Source organism: Hyperolius riggenbachi, chromosome 11, assembly GCF_040937935.1.
Source record: "Hyperolius riggenbachi isolate aHypRig1 chromosome 11, aHypRig1.pri, whole genome shotgun sequence".
In the NCBI taxonomy this organism is placed as follows: Eukaryota; Metazoa; Chordata; class Amphibia; order Anura; family Hyperoliidae; genus Hyperolius; species Hyperolius riggenbachi.
The window spans coordinates 243,530,661-243,552,689 of record NC_090656.1 but is presented as its reverse complement, the minus strand read 5'-3'; the positions used below and the strand labels follow the sequence as shown (position 1 = coordinate 243,552,689).

Genomic DNA, 22,029 nt, shown 5'->3' with positions numbered 1-22,029 from the left:
AATGCAGCTTCTAATGGAGCCAATCAGAATTGCCTGGAGGTAGCCATTTATTGGCCCAATTTCAAACTGCATAGAATTAAATCAAATTTGCCTCCAAATCAGAATTAAAAGGTCAGCAATTGAGAGAAATTTAAAAACGTGCATATAAATGTATATTTCTTACAAAATTAAAATGCATTATAAATTAAAAGAAAACATTTCTCATGCCACTTACAGTAGGTAGGGAAAATCTGACAGGCTTTGGACTAATCTATCTCCTAATGGGGGATTCTCATGAATTTATTTACAAAAGCACTGTATGGCAGTTACTGTATCCAACTTTGAAAATAGTGTGCAAGCAAGTAGGGAGGCTGGCTGGTATCTTTGTACTGATTCTTTGCAGGGAGGGCTTTTGTAAAGAATAAAGGTAATACTGAGAATCCCCCATGAGGAGGTGGACTAGCCCAAAACCTGTCAGATATGTCAGCTTTTTGCTGCCTGCTGTAAGTGACAGCAACACAGGAAACAAAGTAATTTATAGTGCATTTAACTCTGGGAGAAATTTACATTTTATATGTATAAATTGTACAATTTTTGGTGAAATAGCGGTCCTTCAATTGCTTCCCGTGGGCTGTGCGCCCTGATGACATATTTGAAAGGCTGTTTAGGAGGCCCTGTAACGGTAGGGACCTCTGGGATGAAGAACATGCAGTACAACTCCCACCACAAGCATCCAATCTGCACATTATCCTCTACACACGTTCATAAACGCCACACGCTGCCATCACTGACCACATGACCGCTGGGAATCCTCTGCTTTACGCCTCTTCGGTTGTTGTGGACTGTTCTTTACTGTTTACAGGACATTTTATTCCTCTGCACTGCTTGATGAAGGTGAAGGACGAGCTTACTGATCATGTCCGCCCCCTGTTCTCATTCTGTGTCTCCCTTTAAATCATGTGACCTCAGTGATGGGTTTTTTAATTTGTTTTGTAGAAAAAGCTTGCAGGTCAACCAAGCTCTTTCTACCTCTAAGCTAAATGGAAATTGACACGGTCATCTGTTTTTTGTTCCTAGCTTGGTCCATATTCAGAAGTTCTCAGTGAATTTATAATTGGCTGAAATGAGCTCAGAATCTATCCTTTCTTCTCTTCAATTCACAATTTTTACCAGATTTACCAGCCCACATTATGCGGCCAATTAGAATGCTTCAGTTTGTAGAAGTACTTGTGATTGGAGAACTGTTCCTTATGGACTTTCTTGCTGGGTCACCTTAACCAAACTGCCTCATATTTCTCCTATAGGCAACACTCCTCCCATGACCCTCACAAGTTAGCTGGGTGTTTTTGTTTTTTTTCTTTACTGGCCATTGAAAATACCTCCATAGACCCTCCTCCATGCCCTAGTAGCAACGCTAAATACTCACATGACCATGGTTTCAATTTTTTTAAAATAAATATTTGGGTTATTTTTAAATTGTAAGAAACGATAGTTAGTAGGTGGGGTGGCGTTTGGTTAACCTGGCCTAACTTCACCTGAGCTTGGAATTCAGCTTTTAAATGAATCCCAGAATGAAACTAAAATGTGTATATTAAACATGCCCTGGAGAGCTTATATAAATATCTTCTAAATGGACTTAATTTTTCTAGGAATGCATCCCTGCTTTTCCAAGAGCTGAGCCTGACATCCAGCACCTAACCTAGAGGCAGGGTGGAAGTTTGGCAGTGTACTTGCTCCTCCCCTCCACGCTCCTACAGGGGATGGGAGGAGCAATGTTCAGCTTCTAGGGCACAGCCAAACCTCCTGCCTGCAGTCGGGTCGCCTGCTTGTTTTCACTGTGGGCTTCTGGTAATACGAGGCGGAGTTTCTGGATATAAGTATGTTGATTTAGGAGAGCTTTATATAAGCTCTGCTGGGCATGTTCAATTTTCAAATTTTTATTTTTAACTTCAGGTGTGCTTTAAAACTCTGTTATAAAATGTTTAGCCAGAAAAAGAAATACTCTGCTACACTATTAGATTTTTTTTAAATAAGTTATATTTAATAAAAAGCATTGAATCTTGAGTGTTGCATGGTGGTATTTGAATAAATCATCAATATCCGTCAGCTCGTTAGTGGGCTCCCTGAACTGAAATTTGACACCTATTTGATAGCGTATTGAAAACTTTTACAGCCAATCAGAAGTCCGTGTGGGCAGTCCCAGCAATTGCCCCTATAAATGACCTCTGCAGCCGCTTGGCTATTGGTCACTTTCTTGTTTCATTGGCCAGTAAGGGAGTTACGAGGGAAATCCATGAAGTCATTGGTACCAAGCGTTCAATTTCCATTTAGCGTGACCAATCTAATATTGTTCCCTTTCTAATATGGAGTGCTAAACTGGCATAACCTGTTGTATGTGCATGGGGTGTCTCTCTCATTCCCGTTTAATTGCCCGTGGATTTCTGTGTGCGTAGACTATGTGAAAGGGTTTGGAGGAAAGTTTGGTGTGCAGACAGACAGACAAGACAAGTGTGCGCTGGGCTGGGATCACCAAGAGAAACTGCAGCTCCACGAATCCCAGAAAGGTATCCCGTGTTCTCGTCCAATCAACATTGTTATGTCTGTGCTCCTCATGCTGATTGTCCGTGTCTCTGTCCTTCCTTAACTCTATGCTCCGCCCTCGCCGGGTGATTGGCTCTGACGCTAATCCTTATTGGTGCTGGTCTTTAGGGATGACCAATGAGAAGATGAGAATTCTGAGTTGATGCAGATACTATGCTGAATTTATGCAGCCTGGAAATTTGCATACCATTGGCATCAACTCTGAATTCTCCTCTCATTGGGCATCCATAGGGGTCTTTACCTAAAAGTGTGGCTGCAAACCAGGCAAACGATAGGACTTTTTCTGTAGCTCTGTTGCAGAGAGGCAATGTCTTCCTGTGATCATTCAGCTGTTCAGTGTCGTCAGTTAAAGGGAATCTGAAGTGAAAATATACTTATGACATAATTAATTGTATTTGTAGTACTGCTAAGAAAGGCCTAGTGCACACCAGAGCGGTTCGGCTGCGTTTTGTGATCCGCTTGCGGGTGCGGATCCGCTAGGGTAATGTATTTCAATGGGCTGGTGCACACCAGAGCGGGAGGCGTTTTGCAGAAACGCATACTCCCGGGCTGCTGCAGATTTTGGATTGCGGATGCGTTTCTGCCTCAATGTTAAGTATAGGAAAACCGCAAACCGCTCTGAAAAACGGCACTTCAGAGCGGTTTGCCAGGCGTTTTTTGTTACAGTAGCTGTTCAGTAACAGCTTTACTGTAACAATACATGAAATCTACTACACCAAAAACGCTACACAAAACCCCAAAATGCTAGCTGAAACGCTGCAGAAAAAGAAGAAAAAGCGTTTCAAAATCTGCTAGCATTTTGCGGATCTGCTAGCGGTTTTTGGTGTGCACCAGGCCAAAGAGAGCATTTAGTAGCAAAGAACAATCTCCTATTGTTTTCCAGTACAGGAATAGTTAAAGAGAACCAGAGATGAAGCAACCTCATGTATTTTACCTTATAAATCAGTGGGAACATGACAGTAAACACCTAATCTGCTCTTTGTTACATTGTTCTCTGTTTAATTTGCCTGTTATCACCTCTAAGATAAGAATCCCGACTAAGCAGTCGGTCTGGCTTTGCTACAGAATAATTATAGCTGAGACTGTGTTCTTTGCTGTCTTCAAGTCCAAGCCTGCCCCCTGCTGGCTTTGCTCAGGAATCATTATAGCTGAGTCATTATAGCAAAGCCAGAATCAATGCTCAGTCCGGGATTCTTATCTCAGCTAGATAACAGACACTTTTAGCAGTGAGGATGGAACAGAGAGCATGGTAAATGTTTTCTCTAATGTTCCCACTGATTTCTATGGTAAAATACACAAGGGTGCTTCGTCTCTGGTTCACTTTAAGAAACTTCAGTTATCTATGCAAAAGAGCTTCTCTTAGCTCTCCAACCCAATGTGGGTTAGCTACAGTACTGTTTTCTGAAAGAAACAGTGAGAGACAGCTTCAGATAAGGTTTTACTGCAGGGAAGTTCAAAGGGTCATTAGCTCTGCTCTGTTTCGTAGTTTAAAATACAGAGTGTTGTAAACGGCAAATATGACAACATGATACAATGTTATAAAAATAGCTGTATAACTGAAAGTAAAAAATGACTCTTACTACACATACAATTCATTATATCATAAGGTTTTTTGCGGTTCAGTGTCTCTTCAGATTCAGATCTGGCATTTGAGAAAGGTTAAGCTGAGCGACCACACAGGTCAGCCCAATAGGCCAAGACCATCCGTCCCTCTCCGATCGGAAATGGATTGGATAGAGGTGGATACTAAACCACGCTACGCTCTCTTAATGGATTTCTTAGGGCTGTTTTCCACTAGAAAAACCCAATCGCAATGCAATGCTATCGTGTTTCTCATTTCCACTACTGCAACTGAGCTACTATGCAAAGTATAAACAGTCCAATCACCCCGGAGACTAGGCAGGATGACTATTGCGGAATTGTAGTGGAAAAGGGCCCTAAATTACTCTTATGCTAGGAAAAACAAGGAACACCAAGAGCCCCAATAGTGTAATATGTACTGGTAAATGGTTACTAGATAGAGTAAATATTAATACTCACAAACCAGGGTTACCATTAGGCAACCACTGTAAAGGCAGGTGGGGAGATTTTCCTGACCCCACTCAGGAATAAGAAGTCGCTCTCTGTAGATGAGAAAAAAGGGGGTTCAACCCTCCACCCAGGGTGGACTCAATATTATGCAGGAGAACAGAGGCGCCAAAAGGATAAAAGGAAGCTAAATGAGCTTAAAAACCAAATTCTTGGTAAATAGAAGAGGTCGTGGTGGACTTACCTCCTCCACGTAGACACACAACGACTGTAGTAAACACAGTCAATATATTTTATTTATGAACTCCAAATATGCAACGTGTTTCGTAGGTCTGATCCCGCTTCATCAGGCACTAACGGAGCAATAGCATATGTGGTCAGTAGAAGAGCCAGGCACCTCTGTGACCTCAGGTGCCTGGCTCTTATACTGGCCACATGTGCTATTGCTCCGTTGTTGTTGCCTGATGAAGCGGGATCAAACCTGCGAAACGCTTATGCTAGGTACACACATGCGTTTTTTCAGTGGATGTTCCCTTCGATATATTTTTTTTATTCGATTTTCCGTTCAATCTCTCACTTATCTTTTCTTTTCGATTTCTATTCACTTCTATGATAAATTGACCAGAAAAACGATTGAAAATGTCAGACATAACAGAAATGATCTATTGGACCATCTATCTAACGCAAAGTTGTATGGTGTGTACCTAGCATGAGAGCTCTCCCTGATCAATTGCTGTTTTTCTCTCTCAGAGAGATTTGAGCACACCTGGTCTACTTATCATATTATCTACAGATTCTACACTTCTTTCATCTCTGTGCTGTTTCCCTATTCCTGTGAATGTCACTCCTGCTTCCAGGAAGAGGAAGTGATGCTCACAGGACAATGATCAGACCTGACTAGAGATCACAGATATGGAGTACAGCCTTCACACAGAAAGGAGCAGCATCTAGGTGGGGAGACACAGCTGGCAGAGTGTAGAGATGTAAGAGTGATGGTATATAGTATACACGGAGTACAAGCTGCTGTGGCAGAAGGTCGACCCCTCTCTATTCAGGGGAGCAAAACATCTATTCCTTGTGATTGCACAGGGAGCAGTTTGGAACCGATTGAATATACAGCACTTGTTATAGCGACCCAAATCCTTTACAATGATTATGTTTTGTTTACACTCCCTTAAAGTGGATCTGAGCTCAGAACTTCCTCTCTGCTCTCAAAGATTAGGCATAGTATGAAAGCAATCAGGCATAATAAAAATATTTTGTTATACAGTAATGCACAGAAATCCCCCCAAAAACCCTGAAAATTAACTGGATAACCTTTCAGGCAGCAAAGGAAGGGTTAAAGCATCTGTCTTTCCTGTACAGCTAACCCTGAGGGGCTGTGAGTCATGCCTACTACTGATTACACACGCCTAAAGATAATTACACTCAACTTTATCTAAATAAACACATGCAGCTCAGTGCAGCTGATTTCTACAGCATCTCTATGTGGAATGAACACTTTTCAGTCTGTTCTTTGAAAGAGGAGCTCAGGTCCACTTTAAAGAACCACTATCCCTAAAATCAACATTTAAAATACTTGGAAACGTGTACAAATAAGAAGTGTTTTTTTTTTCCAGAGTAAAATGAGCCAAAAATTACTTTTTTCCTATGTTTCTATCACAGTAGGTAATAGAAATCTGACAGAACCAACAGGTTTTGGACTGGTCCATCTCTTCATGGGGGATACTCAACAAGGCTTTTATTCTTTATAAAGTAATTCTCTAAAAAGGAATTTTACAACGATGCTGGCCAGCCTCCCAGCTCGCTGCACACTTTTTTGGCAGTTTGACAGAGCAACTGCCACTCACTAAGTGCTTTTGAAAATACATAAAACCCTGAGAATTCCCCATGAGGAGATGGTAGAAATCTGACAGAACTGACATGCTTTGGACTAGTCTCCGTTTCAGGATAACGTTCAAGATTCTATGCCTGGCGTATAAATCTGTGCACAAAACCTGCCCTACCTACATCTCGGAGCTTGTTCACAGGTATACACCAGGTCGCCCCCTCTGATCCTCCAATGACCTTCGCCTCACCACTCCACGCATTTCACACTCCCATGCCCGCCTGCAGGATTTCTCAAGAGCTGCCCCCACCCTCTGGAACGCCCTTTCTACCACCCATCAGACTTGCTCCCTCTTTCAACTCATTCAAGCAAGCCCTCAAAACCCACCTCTTTATGATGGCCTACCCACCTCCTACCACACAGTAACTCTCTACTGAATATTTAACAGCCCCACCTAGTGTTTCCACCCCACCCTTTAGATTGTAAGCCTCTGGCAGGGTCCTCCATTCCCTAGCGTAATCTATGGGATTGTGTGCTCCTGTCCTATGACAGCCTGTACTTGTATTACTGGGCCTACCTAACCAGCCCATATTGCATGATCATGTATTTTGTACAATTTGCATGTATAACTCTGCTCTATGTTGTATAAGCTTGTTATGTCTGTCAACCTTGTATCATTGTATATATTTATTGTCCAGCGCTGCGTAATATGTTGGCGCTTTATAAATACAATAAATAATAATAATAGTCTATCTCCTCATGGGAGATTCTCAGGGTTTTGTGTATTTTCAAAAGCACTTAGTGAGAGGCAGTTGCTCTGTCCAACTGTCATAAAAAAGTGTGCAGCGAGCAGGAAAGCTGGCCAGCATCGTTGTATAAATCCTTTTCAGGGAATATCTTTATACAGAATAAAAGCCTTGTTGAGAATCCCCATGAAGAGATGGACTAGTCCAAAACCTGTCGGTTCTGTCAGATTTTTACTACCTAGTACTATAAGTGACTGCAACATAGGACAAAAGGAAGTTATGGCTCATTTTACTCTGGAAAAAACCTACTACTTATTTGTATATGTTTACAAGTATTTTAAATTGTACAATTTTCACAATAGTGGTCCTTTAATTTAACATTCCGTTAAATGTACCCGCCACTCATATTTACACAGATAACACTATAACCACTGACCTCAAAATAACCAGAAGAGAGAAAACGAATTGATGTCGTCATTGAAACCTTTTATTGGTTTATTCAATATTTTTTGCATGAAAATTTTTGAGAACCCTCTTTTCACATCATTATGCCTGAGGAAGTGAAGGAAGTGTTCTTGAAAGCAAAATATATTTCTTTAGCCAATAAAACGCTACATTGTACAACAACTCGTCTTCTTTCTTAGATTTATGGCTAACACGGTGTCACCTGCTGCCTCACAAAATAACTAGACTGTTCTAATTTATAGCGGACCTGCATTGAGAGCAGTATGGAAGAGGTTATATGTGTCTTTATTTAACCACTCGAGAGCCGGCGTGAACGCCTTATTTTACCGGAGCAGATTTTCTCTGATGCATTTCTGTGACTTTGGTATTACTGGATTATCATATTTATATAAAATGGTCAGAAAACAAATCGAAGGGGTTTAATAATGAAGAAAAAAGCAACTTGTTTTTATGCTGGAGACTATTTGCTGAACTAAAGCGGGCCATACACGCATCGATTTTTAGAGTGATCAAATCGGAAATCTATAGCCCAACATGCTGCATGCATCGTAATTTTAAAATCAATTGAAAATAGGATTGGACCTGACAGGAAATTCTGAACAACTGGATATGGCTGAAGATCAGCGTGTCTATACCAGAAATTCCTTCATACTGGGCTGTCATTGAATCTAGTCCCACTACTTGGGGAGTTGTAGACCCCGAAACCGCTTCTGTAACAAAGATGCGTGGAAAATGGCTCTGTTCTATCGCTTTTCAGAGAGATTTTCCACTTTCCTACACTTAAACATTGAGGCTGAATCACCTCAGAAATCAGCAGAAATGCTGCAGGACCTGCATTTGCGTTTTGGAGAAAATGACATCGCTCTGGTGTGATCCATCCCATCCAAATACCTTAGCCAAGCGCTTTTCAAAGCGCTGACGTTTCTAAAAGTGCGCAGAAGCGCTCTTTGGGCTTGATTCACTAAACCGCGATAACTCAAATATTACGCCTTATCAAAGCTAACACGCCTTATCAGAGTAGCATAGCGAGCGCTACAAACCCACAGGGGCTCAGGGCAAGACGAGTGCCATTGCCAATTAAGGTTCGTACACACGCTCTATTTGCAGGAACGACGGGTCCGTCAGACCCTCCGGCTGGGCGGGCGTTCCAGCGATAGTAGAGCGCGTGTACAGTCTGTCAGACAGACTGATAAGGCTGGTGAATCCGCTCATCGGATCATTCAGAAACAGCCTTATCAGTCTGCAGACAGACTGTACACACGCACTACTGTCGCTAGAACGCAAGCCATTTGTATGCACCAGCCCTCAAATTCATCAGGCAACCTAAAGCTTGAAATGCTTTCGTTTCGTAGGGAGGATCTTTATTACCTAAAAATTTCCTTACGACTTCTTCAAATGCAATCCACCCTTCTTTTTGAGCATCCAAAAATGTTAAAAATGTCATACATTTGCAATTTGTGGCAAATCATGACGTCTAGTTTTTTCAATATTTTATTTGTCTTCAACACACCAAAATACATGGAAATTTGATGAAAATGATCCAACAACTTTTTAGTGTCAGACCTGTGATATTTCTATTAGGAGTAGTTATTTCCGCTACATTCTGTATCACACTAATATCCACAAGCACTTCATGTCCAGGACTCTCTTCTCCTCTGGAGGTTAGCGATTAACGTAATCCCGAGCGATATGGAAATAGCAGACCATAGTAAAGGGGGCTTCCGCCAAATATAAAGCGTGACAAAACCTATTGTTTTCTCTTGCGAGTTTCCCACTGTTTTAAATGACCATTATTGACATACGTCCCGCAGAGAGAGTTCACTAGTGGTCACCGCTAGCCAGTCACTTAATGACTGTATGACACGTTATGCTGACTGTTATGACTTGTTTTTTTTAATTGGCTGTCGGTTTGTTTTTCCAATATATTGGCAGATTACTCCAAGGGGTTTGGTGGGAAGTATGGCGTCCAGAAAGATCGCATGGACAAGGTAAATCTATTTAATATGTTTAATAAATGATGCAGACTTTTATTCCTGTCCAGGTGATGAGCTTCTTACTCCAATGAGTGAAATCGAAAGATTTCATGTACAGCACACACAGGACCAGCATATAGCATTAATAGTGCATTCAAGGGAACCTGAAGAGGGTATGGAGGCTGCCATATTTATTTCTTTTTAAGCGATACCAGTTGCCTGGCTGTCGTGCTGATCTCCTGCCTCTAATGCTTTTAACCATAGCCCCTGAACAAGCATGCAGCAGATGAGGCGTTTCTGACACAAGATTAGTTGCATGCTTGTTTCTGGTGTTATTCAGACATTACTGCAGCCAAAGATATCAGCAGGGATGCCAGGCAACTGGTATTGTTTTTGCAGACTGTGATTTGGCCGGCCGCCATGTGTACATTTTTACGCATCCCGCTGGTGCAGACAGCTATAGCAGACCTTAACAAGTACATTTTTAGGCGTTAGGGTTTCAATGCGTAAAAATATATGCATTGCACCTGTAACGCATACAAATGTACTTGTAAGGTCTGCGATAGCTTTCTGCACCAGCGGGATGCGTAAAAATGTACACATGGCGGCCGGCCAAATCCCAGTCTGCAAAAACGAAACTAGCTGGCAGCGGGGGACTAGAAGAGCCATGAGTGACTGCGAGGGCACAGGAAGGCTGCAGGAGGCTGGTAGATGCCCCAGGTAAGTGAAACTTTTTTTTTTTTTAGTTAAGGTTCCCTTTAAAGGAAGCGTGAGGATAGCTCAGAGACCTCCCAGATCCTCCTCCAGCCCACCGATCCAGAGCTGGTCCCTCTATGACTCAGCGGGCCGAATAGGCCTCTTCTGGCTTGGAACACGGTGTGAGATGGGTGCATCCACACTGGGTATGCACGAGTAAGGTCTGCACATGCTTAGTAAAGGGAAGCGGTGGTGCACAGATGGAAATATTCCGTGCACAAGCTCTTCCTTCTGCTGGGCATGTACACGCCCAAAGTGGATGCACTAGTTTCACTGCAGCATTTTTGGCCAGAAGATAAAACTGGACCCAGCACTGGATCAGTAGCCTGAAGGGCGGAGTCTCCGCCTCCGAACTGTTAGTGTGTACAATAGACTGATGATGTCATACAGCACAGACTTATACCCAAACTAATATCCCACTCCTTTGGTTGATTAAAGCCACCTATGCATTATAAGCATGTTAAAAATATTACCTTGTTTCCTTACTATAAATGTCTGCAGCCTTGGCCATATCACAGCCTTGCTGACAGCACAGTTAGTGTTAGTTTAATTAGTGCAGGTGATTCCTTCAGATCTGCAATGCTTCCTGCTTTGTGCGGCAAATGACTCATGAAGGAATGTAAAAATTACTTCGGTTTCACTAAGCAATATGTACTCTACAGAGAACATTAAATATATTGATTTCCTGCTTGGCCAGGTTTTCTGTTTGATCTTACAAGCCATTTAGAATTATTAGGTGTTGCATACTGAACTGGAAATGATTTATAATGAAATTAAATAGACTTGTGCTGCACCGATCTGTCATAGTGGTCTGTTTATAAAGCGTTTATTTGCAGGCAGCGTCATCCTTTGAGGACGTGGAGAAAGTGGCGCCCAGTTACCAAAGAACGCGACCAGTAGAAGTCGGTATGTAAAGTTCAGTGAACATGTGAGCAATGAGGGTCTCTGGGAATATTCCAATAGAATCGCAGCACAACAGCAGCAAGGGCAGCGACCGCAAAGGGACCTTTTCCGCCAAGATTTGCAAACTGCGATCATGTCCTCATTAGTGTGATTTAATGGTGCTTTTTACAATGAGATCCTCTGCAGTATTCAGCGATCCTTTGCATTTTGTCCTCTTGTGTCTGGGATTACATTTTGCAATATTTTCACTGCATTGTTTTAAGTCTTTATTGGTCAATCACAAGAAAATAGCAATACATTGTTTCATCTTTTTCCTTTGCTTCTATACTTTCTACACACGGGCAAACACTAAAAAAAAAATAAAAAATGCAGTGGCATAAACGTTGGCAACTAGGCCAAATTTGATGGAACTAGTGAAAACCTGTAGTTCTGATTTATATTATAGTGCCGGTGTCCTTGCGCTTTCAGATTGCAAATGATCCACAGTGGAAATCCGCTTGTAAAGTGTACCTGTAGTAAAAAGAAAGATCCCCAAATGGGTACTTACCTAGGCCCCGTCCCCCATACCGTTCATGTGCTGGGACCCTCCACAGCCCAATAGCATGGGCCTGTCAACGAAGCTCAGCTGCACTGCGCAGGTGGCTTGCGCATGCGCACTAGCAGAGCTGAGCAGGCGCGGCTCTTTCCACGGTGGGTCAATGTTACTGCGCAGCCAGGCTCGTTCTCATACAGGAGCGCCGCCGTGAACTTTGAGGGTTCAGCGCTGGAACAGCTTGCTGGATATTTTTTTTTTTCCCCGTTAAAAAAAAAAAAAAAAAAAAAAAAAAATTAGCAGGTTTGTTTTAAAGGGAACCTGAAGCGAGTAAAATTATTAAAAATAAACACATGATGTAGCTGCAAATTAATATTACATACTAACCTCCCCGTCCGTTCCTCTCAGAAGCTCACCATTTTCTTCTTACAGTGATTGCTTCCAGTTCTGACAAGATTTTGTTAGAACTGAAATATACCAGTTACTGTCAGTTATATATCAGCAGCTGTCAGTTACAACTGAATGTGCAAGGTAATGACAATGTTTCCCTATGGCTCAAGTGGGTGGTATTACAGTATAACAGTGTGCTGACCAGGAAGCGGTTATGGGGTAATGATTGGCTCACAGCAGTCATGGGGTCATTGGCTCCTGCTCGGTATACAGAAGCTCTGCTGTCAGAGTGACAGCAGAATGAGCGAGTACAGTGACAGACAGCAGCAGGGAAGGCGCGAGTGGACAGCGGGGCGATTGAGATCTACCACCTGGCAGGAATAAGCAGCCACAAGGGTGTTGTGGACTACGGCCAGCCATAAGTTAATTGCCAGGGGAACATGATCTTTTTAGCATTGAACATTAACCTTCATAGCAAGGAAAACCATTCTTTGCGCCTCTGTTTTACTATAGGTGACATCTGAGAATTGAGGTATAAAGGTTTTTATAGATTTTACAAAAACAGGTGAAGCACAGATGAGCTCCGAAAGTTTCCTCCAGCAAAGTGTGACGCACACAGGAGGTCAATAGATGATACAAATCAAATAATGTGTCTCTATAGTTGGAAACAAACTTCAACTAACATGGGTTAGTGACTAATGGCGGAAAAGGTATTAAGATTCTAGCCCCTTCCCTGCAGGAGAAGTCGTGTTGCTATCTCTTATTGTCTAGTGGACACTAACTGTGTATTTCAGAGGGAAACAAGGCCAGCAGCATCCGCGCAAACTTTGAGAATCTTGCCAAAGACAAAGAGGAGGAGGACAAGAAGAAGGCGGAGCTGGAGAGGGCCCAGAGGATGGCTCGGGAGAAGCAGGAACAGGAAGAGGCCCGCAGGACGCTGCAGGTAGGGGAAAGTAGGCGTGGCCACACAAGGGATATGTAGGTATTTTCATTATAGAGGAACCTGTAGTAAAAAGTAACGCAATGTATAAAATTGCCTATCTATTTATTTTTACAATACTCACTTATAGATTATTTCGGTAGTGTTTGCTCATTATAAAATCTTTCCTCTCCCTGATTTACATTCTGAAATTATATCAACCTCTTTAGTCCTGTCAGGTGCATCGCTGCAGAATGTTTGCTTACTATGTGCTCTAAAGCCAGTCAAAATAACTCCTGGTCTCCCAGAATGATCTGGGAGGAGAATTCTGCATCGCTAAACAGCCTAGGCTGTGACCTCACTGGGAGTGCAGGGCTAAATACCAATATACAGATGTAGGAAATGCTACTGATGCAGAATCCAGGCTAGTTAACATAAAAGTGGGTACCCTAAATGATTGACTACATTCTGCTATATGTCACTACAGGGCCTCTTTACTGCATTCTGCTATATGTCACTACAGGGCTGCTATATGTCACTACAGGGCCTCTTTAATGCATGCTGCTATCACTACAGGGACTCTTTACTGCATTCTGCTCTATGTCACTACAGAGCTTCTTTACTGCATTCTGCTATATGTCACTACAGGGCCTCTTTACTGCATTCTGCTATATGTCACTACATGGCCTCTTTACTGCACTCTGCTATATGCCACTACATGGCCTCTTTACTGCCTTCTGCTATATGTCACTACAAGGCCTCTTTACTGCATTCTGCTATATGTCACTACAGGGCCTCTTTACTGCATGCTGCTATATGTCACTACATGGCCTCTTTACTGCATTCTGCTATATGTCACTACAGGGCCTCCTTACTGCATTTTGCTATATGTCGCTACAGGGCCTCTTTACTGCATTCTGCTATATGTCACTACAGGGCCTCTTTACTGCATTCTGCTATATGTCACTACAGGGCCTCTTTACTGCATTCTGCTATATGTCACTACAGGGCCTCCTTACTGCATTCTACTATATGTCACTACAGGGCCTCCTTACTGCATTCTGCTATATGTCACTACAGGGCCTCTTTACTGCATGCTGCTATATCACTACAGGGCCTCTTTACTGCATGCTGCTATATGTCACTACATGGCCTCTTTACTGCATTCTGCTATATGTCACTACAGGGCCTCCTTACTGCATTCTGCTATATGTCGCTACAGGGCCTCTTTACTGCATTCTGCTATATGTCACTACAGGGCCTCTTTACTGCATTCTGCTATATGTCACTACAGGGCCTCTTTACTGCATTCTGCTATATGTCACTACAGGGCCTCTTTACTGCATTCTGCTATATGTCGCTACAGGGCCTCTATACTACATTCTGCTATATGTCACTACAGGCCCTCTTTACTGCATTCCCTATATGTCACTACAGGGCCTCTTTACTGCATTCTGCTATATGTCACTACAGGGCCTCTTTACTGCATTCTACTATATGTCACTACAAGGCCTCTTTACTGCATTCTGCTATATGTCACTACAGGGCCTCTTTACTGCATTTCCTATATGTCACTACAGGGCCTCTTTACTGCATTCTGCTATATGTCACTACAGGGCCTCTTTACTGCATTCTGCTATATGTCACTACAGGACCCCTTTACTGCATTCTGCTATATGTCACTACAGGGCCTCTTTACTGCTTTCTGCTATATGTCACTACAGGGCCTCTTTACTGCATTCTGCTATATGTCACTACAGGGCCTCTTTACTGCATTCTGCTATATGTCACTACAGGGCCTCTTTACTGCATTCTGCTATATGTCACTACAGGGCCTCTTTACTGCATTCTGCTATATGTCACTACAGGGCCTCTTTACTGCATTCTGCTATATGTCACTACAGGGCCTCTTTACTGCATTCTGCTATATGTCACTACAGGACCCCTTTACTGCATTCTGCTATATGTCACAACAGGGCCTCTTTACTGCATTCTGCTATATGTCACTACAGGGCCTCTTTAGTGCATTCTGCTATATGTCACTACAGGGCCTCTTTACTGCATTCTGCTATATGTCACTACAGGGCCTCTTTACTGCATTCTGCTATATGTCACTACAGGGCCTCTTTACTGCATTCTGCTATATGTCACTACAGGGCCTCTTTACTACATTCTGCTATATGTCACTACACGGCCTCTTTACTGCATTCTACTATATGTCACTACAGGGCCTCTTTACTGCATTCTGCTATATGTCACTACAGGGCCTCTTTACTGCATTCTACTATATGTCACTACAGGGCCTCTTTACTACATTCTGCTATATGTCACTACACGGCCTCTTTATTGCATTCTGCTATATTTCACTACAGGGCCTCTTTAAATATAATTCTGCTTTAAAAAAAACCTGAGGCAGGATAGGACCCATACATGTTTCTGTGTCTCTATTGCCGCTGCAGATTTCAGTAGAAATCTATTGAAATATCCATAATGATGTTGGTTTTGTTGTTGCGATGCGTCTCTAGTGCATGGCTGATATTGGTACGGCCAGAGCGTTCATGTGCACTAAAGTGTGCCTGTAGGGGAAAAAGCGACTCCTTTATATACTTAGGGCTCTTTCACATCAGAGCTTGCGTTGGAGAACACTCAAAGCATGCGTTTTGCTGTGTGCATTTTAATGCATTTTGATATGCGTTGCACTGCAGTGAGTGTGCGTGTTTAATGCGTTACAGCACATAGGGAAACACAGGTAATTTTTTTTTTTCTTTTTAGTTTTCAACTTTCTACATTGTTCCTCTGTTGCATTCTGGGACTGATTGCCTGCGTTAACGGATTAAAAACGTAGTGTGCGTTTTACATTGACTAACATTGCAACGCATAAAGCTAGCGTCGGCCGAAAAACTGCGCCTGGGTGCGGTGTAATGCAACGCACAAAAACGCAGCGTTATATATGAAAGCTAAAATGAAAGTCTATGGACTTTCATTTTACCTTGGGTAACGCAAACTTTACCTGTTGCGTTGAAACGCAGAAAATCTGCCCTAATGTGAAAGAGCCCTTAGCTCAGTAGAGGCTTCCCCCCCGCTCCGTTCACCTATCAAGTGCTGTGACCCCTGATCCCCTCTGACAAATGCTTGTGACAGTGCGTGCATCCCTGAGCGAGTGTGGTTGCACTGCGCTGTAACACGGAGATGATCGGGCTCGGCTGTCCCCGCTGTCCGTGCTTCTGCACAGACGCGGGGTGTCCTACACCTGTGCGGTGCGGCCGTGCTAGTTCATGGACAGGAGCGCGGCCGACATCTTCCAGGGGCTTCCGGCGTCCAGCACTGGTCGGGAGGAGGAAGTGGTGGAGAATCTTGGGGCTTCCCTCCTCTGTGGCAAGTATGCAAATTTCTCTCCCATTAGCATTACCGGTTTACTTTAATACATTACGGAGACTTCAGACCTCACTTTACGCTGTAGAGGGTGACTTAGCGGCTGTTCCACATCTGCTCTGTGATCCAAACGCCTGAAATGTGTCCCTATCAACCATTCACTTTCTCTTTATTCAGGAGAAGCAGGAGAAAGCCAAACCTGCCACCCCACCAGCCTCCCCGAAACGCAGAGAAATCGAGGAGGAGACGCCACCGACGAGTCCGGTGTATGAGGTGAGAAATGCTTTCTTTATCGAGGATTATCTGTTTCACGCCATGTCACACATAAACCATTCAACTTCCCATACTGCGTTATTACACTGCGGCCTGTGAATGCTGCTGAGACCCAAGTGCACCGTACACTTTGCTTTTCCATCTTTTATTTTACTTACACATTACATATGGTGGTCAGTGAGATGCAAATGCCAGCTTGAGTTATTAGTATAGTGTTCCTAATAAAGGGAGGCCCTGACCAGTATTAGTATAGTGTTCCTAATAAAGGGAGGTCCTGCCCAGTATTAGTATAGTGTTCCTAATAAAGGGAGGCCCTGCCCAGCATTAGTATAGTGTTCCTAATAAAGGGAGGTCCTGCCCAGTATTAGTATAGTGTTCCTAATAAAGGGAGGCCCTGCCCAGCATTAGTATAGTGTTCCTAATAAAGGGAGATCCTACCCAGTATTAGTATAGTGTTCCTAATAAAGGGAGATCCTACCCAGTATTAGTATAGTGTTCCTAATAAAGGGAGGCCCTGCCCAGCATTAGTATAGTGTTCCTAATAAAGGGAGACCCTGTCCAGTATTAGTATAGTGTTCCTAATAAAGGGAGACCCTACCCAGTATTAGTATAGTGTTCCTAATAAAGGGAGATCCTACCCAGTATTAGTATAGTGTTCCTAATAAAGGGAGACTCTGCCCAGTATTAGTATAGTGTTCCTAATAAAGGGAGGCCCTGCCCAGTATTAGCATAGTGTTCCTAATAAAGGGAGGCCCTACCAAGTATTAGTATAGTGTTCCTAATAAAGGGAGACCCTACCCAGTATTAGTATAGTGTTCCTAATAAAGGGAGACCCTGCCCAGTATTAGTATAGCGTTCCTAATAAAGGGAGGCCCTACCCAGTATTAATATAGTGTTCCTAATAAAGGGAGCCTCTACCCAGTATTAGTATAGTGTTCCTAATAAAGGGAGGCCCTACCCAGTATTAATATAGTGTTCCTAATAAAGGGAGCCTCTACCCAGTATTAGTATAGTGTTCCTAATAAAGGGAGGCCCTGCCCAGTATTAGTATAGCGTTCCTAATAAAGGGAGACCCTGCCCAGTATTAGTATAGTATTCCTAATAAAGGGAGACCCTGCCCAGTGTTAGTATAGTGTTCCTAATAAAGGGAGGCCCCGCCCAGCATTAGTGTAGTGTTCCTAATAAAGGGAGACCCTACCCAGTATTAGTATAGTGTTCCTAATAAAGGGAGACCCTACCCAGTATTAGTATAGTGTTCCTAATAAAGGGAGACCCTGCCCAGTATTAGTATAGCGTTCCTAATAAAGGGAGGCTCTACCCAGTATTAATATAGTGTTCCTAATAAAGGGAGCCTCTACCCAGTATTAGTATAGTGTTCCTAATAAAGGGAGGCCCTGCCCAGTATTAGTATAGCGGTCCTAATAAAGGGAGACCCTGCCCAGTATTAGTATAGTATTCCTAATAAAGGGAAGCTCTGCTCAGTATTAGTATAGTGTTCCTAATAAAGGGAGACCCTGCCCAGTATTAGTATAGTGTTCCTAATAAAGGGAGGCCCTGCCCAGTATTAGTATAGTGTTCCTAATAAAGGGAGACCCTGCCCAGTATTAGTATAGTGTTCCTAATAAGGGGAGACCCTACCCAGTATTAGTATAGTGCTCCTAATAAAGGGAGGCCCTACCCAGTATTAATATAGTGTTCCTAATAAAGGGAGGTCCTACCCAGTATTAGTATAGTGTTCCTAATAAAGGGAGACCCTGCCCAGTATTAGTATAGTGTTCCTAATAAAGGGAGACCCTGCCCAATATTAGTATAGTGTTCCTAATAAAGGGAGGCCCTACCCAGTATTAGTATAGTGTTCCTAATAAAGGGAGGCCCTGCCCAGTATTAGTATAGTGTTCCCAATAAAGGGAGACCCTGCCCAGTATTAGTATAGTGTTCGTAATAAAGGGAGACCCTGCCCAATATTAGTATAGTGTTCCTAATAAAGGGAGGCCCTACCCAGTATTAGTATAGTGTTCCTAATAAAGGGAAGCCCTGCCCAGTGTTAGTATAGTGTTCCTAATAAAGGGAGGCCCTGCCCAGTTTTAGTATAGTGTTCCTAATAAAGGGAGACCCTGCCCAATATTAGTATAGTGTTCCTAATAAAGGGAGGCCCTACCCAGTATTAGTGTAGTGTTCCTAATAAAGGGAGGCCCTACCCAGTATTAGTATAGCGTTCCTAATAAAGGGAGGCCCCACCCAGTATTAGTATAGCGTTCCTAATAAAGGGAGGCCCTACCCAGTATTAGTATAGTGTTCCTTATAAAGGGAGACCCTGCCCAGTATTAGTATAGTGTCCCTAATAAAGGGAAGCCCTGCCCAGTATTAGTATAGTGTTCCTAATAAAGGGAGGCCCTACCCAGTATTAGTATAGCGTTCCTAATAAAGGGAGGCCCCGCCCAGTATTAGTATAGCGTTCCTAATAAAGGGAGACCCTGCCCAGTATTAGTATAGTGTTCCTAATAAAGGGAGGCCCTACCCAGTATTAGTATAGTGTTCCTTATAAAGGGAGACCCTGCCCAGTATTAGTATAGTGTCCCTAATAAAGGGAAGCCCTGCCCAGTATTAGTATAGTGTTCCTAATAAAGGGAGGCCCTACCCAGTATTAGTATAGCGTTCCTAATAAAGGGAGGCCCCGCCCAGTATTAGTATAGCGTTCCTAATAAAGGGAGACCCTGCCCAGTATTAGTATAGTGTTCCTAATAAAGGGAGGCCCTACCCAGTATTAGTATAGTGTTCCTTATAAAGGGAGGCCCTACCCAGTATTAGTATAGTGTTCCTAATAAAGGGAGGCCCTGCCCAGTATTAGTATAGTGTTCCTAATAAGGGGAGACCCTACCCAGTATTAGTATAGTGCTCCTAATAAAGGGAGGCCCTACCCAGTATTAGTATAGTGTTCCTAATAAAGGAAGGCCCTACCCAGCATTAGTATAGTGTTCCTAATAAAGGGAGACCCTGCCCAGTATTAGTATAGTGTTCCTAATAAAGGAAGGCTCTACCCAGTATTAGTATAGTGTTCCTAATAAAGGGAGGTCCTGCCCAGTATTAGTATAGTGTTCCTAATAAAGGAAGGCTCTACCCAGTATTAGTATAGTGTTCCTAATAAAGGGAGGTCCTACCCAGTATTAGTATAGTGTTCCTAATAAAGGGAGACCCTGCCCAGTATTAGTATAGTGTTCCTAATAAAGGGAGACCCTGCCCAGTATTAGTATCCCAGTATTAGTATAGTGTTCCTAATAAAGGGAGACCCTGCCCAGTATTAGTATCCCAGTATTAGTATAGTGTTCCTAATAATGTTGTTGAGTGGTATTTTTACATGTTTATAGTTTGCTTTAGTATGATTTACTGCAACACATGCAAGGAGTACATCCAATATATGCTGTTATTATGCAGACGGCTCCAGTATACGAGAAAGAAGAGCCAAAAGCCAGATCTAAGCCTGAGCCAACCTATGTGGAGGAGCCGGATTACCAGGAAGCTGAGAGTCACAAAGCGGAACCGGCAGAGTCTGAAGCCGTATACGAATCTGCAGATTATCAGGATGGTAAGTATGGTGGCCAGTGTGCACCAAACCTCTGCAGCATTACACATCTATGTGCTAAACCAGCTGGTGTACATGATGTATGGTGCGTATGTAGGAAATGCAGCAAGTAAAAGTTATTGTAATTAATATAATGAAACGTATTTCTCTTCTTTCTCTTCAGTGGAGAACACGTATGCGGAGTATGACAGCGATATGGGAGTCACAGCTATTGCTTTATATGATTATCAAGCAGGTAAATGTGTGCTTCATAGAGCAATAAGAGGTACGTGGCAGGAAACATGCTGCAGAGGGAAGGGGAGGGGGGTCTATCTTGTCTCGGGGTGCTGCACAGAGGGGGTGCTGCTGGCAGCATGTGGGTACAGCAACCATTCCAGGGGAGTTTCTACCCTACCCAACAATCTACCGTATTTTTCGGACTATAAGATGCTTCTGACCATAAGACGCACCCAGGTTCTGAGGACAAAAATCAGGGGAAATAAAATACACTAAACCTGGTGCATCCATGGTGAAGGGGCGTCTTGTGGATTATGCCCCTATATACCTCTTCTCCCTGTGTCCTCCATGTGTCCGCCTCTGTCCTCCTCTATCCCCCTTGTGTCTCCTCTATGTCCCTCTGTGTCCTCTATTTATCCCTGTGTCCTCCTCTGCATGGGCACAGTACAGGCAGAGCAGTGCTTTTCAGCGCTGCTAGATTTGGGCGCAGCCAGCGCCGCCATAGACTATAATGGGAATCAGTCTATAGCGGCGCTCAGTGAGTAACGTCGGTGATGTCAGAAGACGGAGCCGAGGTTGCTTAAAAAACATAATAATTCGGCCTCTAGCAATCGCTGGAAGCCGAATTATTTCATTCCCCCACTATCCATGGCGGCCTGGAGGGGGAATAGTAATTAATACGGCCCGGACTTGTGCAGAAGCAGGACCAGCCATATAACAGCTGGATCCTGCGCCCAAGTCTACCGGCGCCGATTTCAAATGTACTCCAGTACAGGCAGTCCCCGACATTGCAGCGGGTTGGAGGTTGGTATTTGTAGGGTTTCACAAGTCAGGAACTCCCTTCATTTGGACCATAAAACACAGCAACGTTTTTCCACCACTTTTGGGGAGTCATATAGTCCAAAAAATACAGTAATTTGGTGTTTCATTAAATTAAAGGGGATCTCTAGCCTGCAAGTTAAAATCCAGCAGCCTTCCTGTAAGAGAAAGTTATAGTTACCCACGCTGCCTTTTCCCCTGAAGCCATCCCGTAGACCCCGCACCACATGACTTCCGCCACATTGCTCCGCCTCCCCTCTACCTGGAGAAAAACATCAAGATGTTTACTCTAGTAAACATCTTGGTGTTTTTCTCTGGAGAGACGGGGCCATGAGCTGGAAGTCATGTGATGCGAGAAGTTAAAAAGAATGGACGATAGATCAAGAAATTGATATTCGCCGTGTAATTCATTCATGTTTGAAAACAAACACACGCGCGCACCACAAACACACGCGCGCACCACAAACACGCGCGCGCACCACAAACACGCGCGCGCACCACAAACACGCGCGCGCACCACAAACATGCGCGCGCACCACAAACATGCGCGCGCACCACAAACACGCGCGCACCACAAACACGCGCGCACCACAAACACGCGCGCACCACAAACACGCGCGCACCACAAACACGCGCGCACCACAAACAC

The 22,029-nt window shown here is 43.4% G+C and overlaps 1 protein-coding gene across 2 annotated transcripts in view; it reads left to right on the top strand.

Annotated features, from left to right (window-relative positions):
* CTTN (cortactin) overlaps window positions 1–22,029 on the top strand; it is a 95,804-nt gene that overhangs the window by 61,144 nt on the left and 12,631 nt on the right. The window contains exons 10-16 of one of the 2 annotated variants that reach the window (XM_068260840.1): window positions 2,433–2,543; window positions 9,580–9,635; window positions 11,213–11,282; window positions 12,996–13,144; window positions 16,670–16,765; window positions 20,198–20,348; window positions 20,509–20,580. In XM_068260840.1, the coding sequence (XP_068116941.1) occupies window positions 2,433–2,543; window positions 9,580–9,635; window positions 11,213–11,282; window positions 12,996–13,144; window positions 16,670–16,765; window positions 20,198–20,348; window positions 20,509–20,580 (705 nt within the window). The remainder of the gene's footprint in view (window positions 1–2,432; window positions 2,544–9,579; window positions 9,636–11,212; window positions 11,283–12,995; window positions 13,145–16,669; window positions 16,766–20,197; window positions 20,349–20,508; window positions 20,581–22,029) is intronic. The other variant, XM_068260841.1, reaches the window with a different exon arrangement.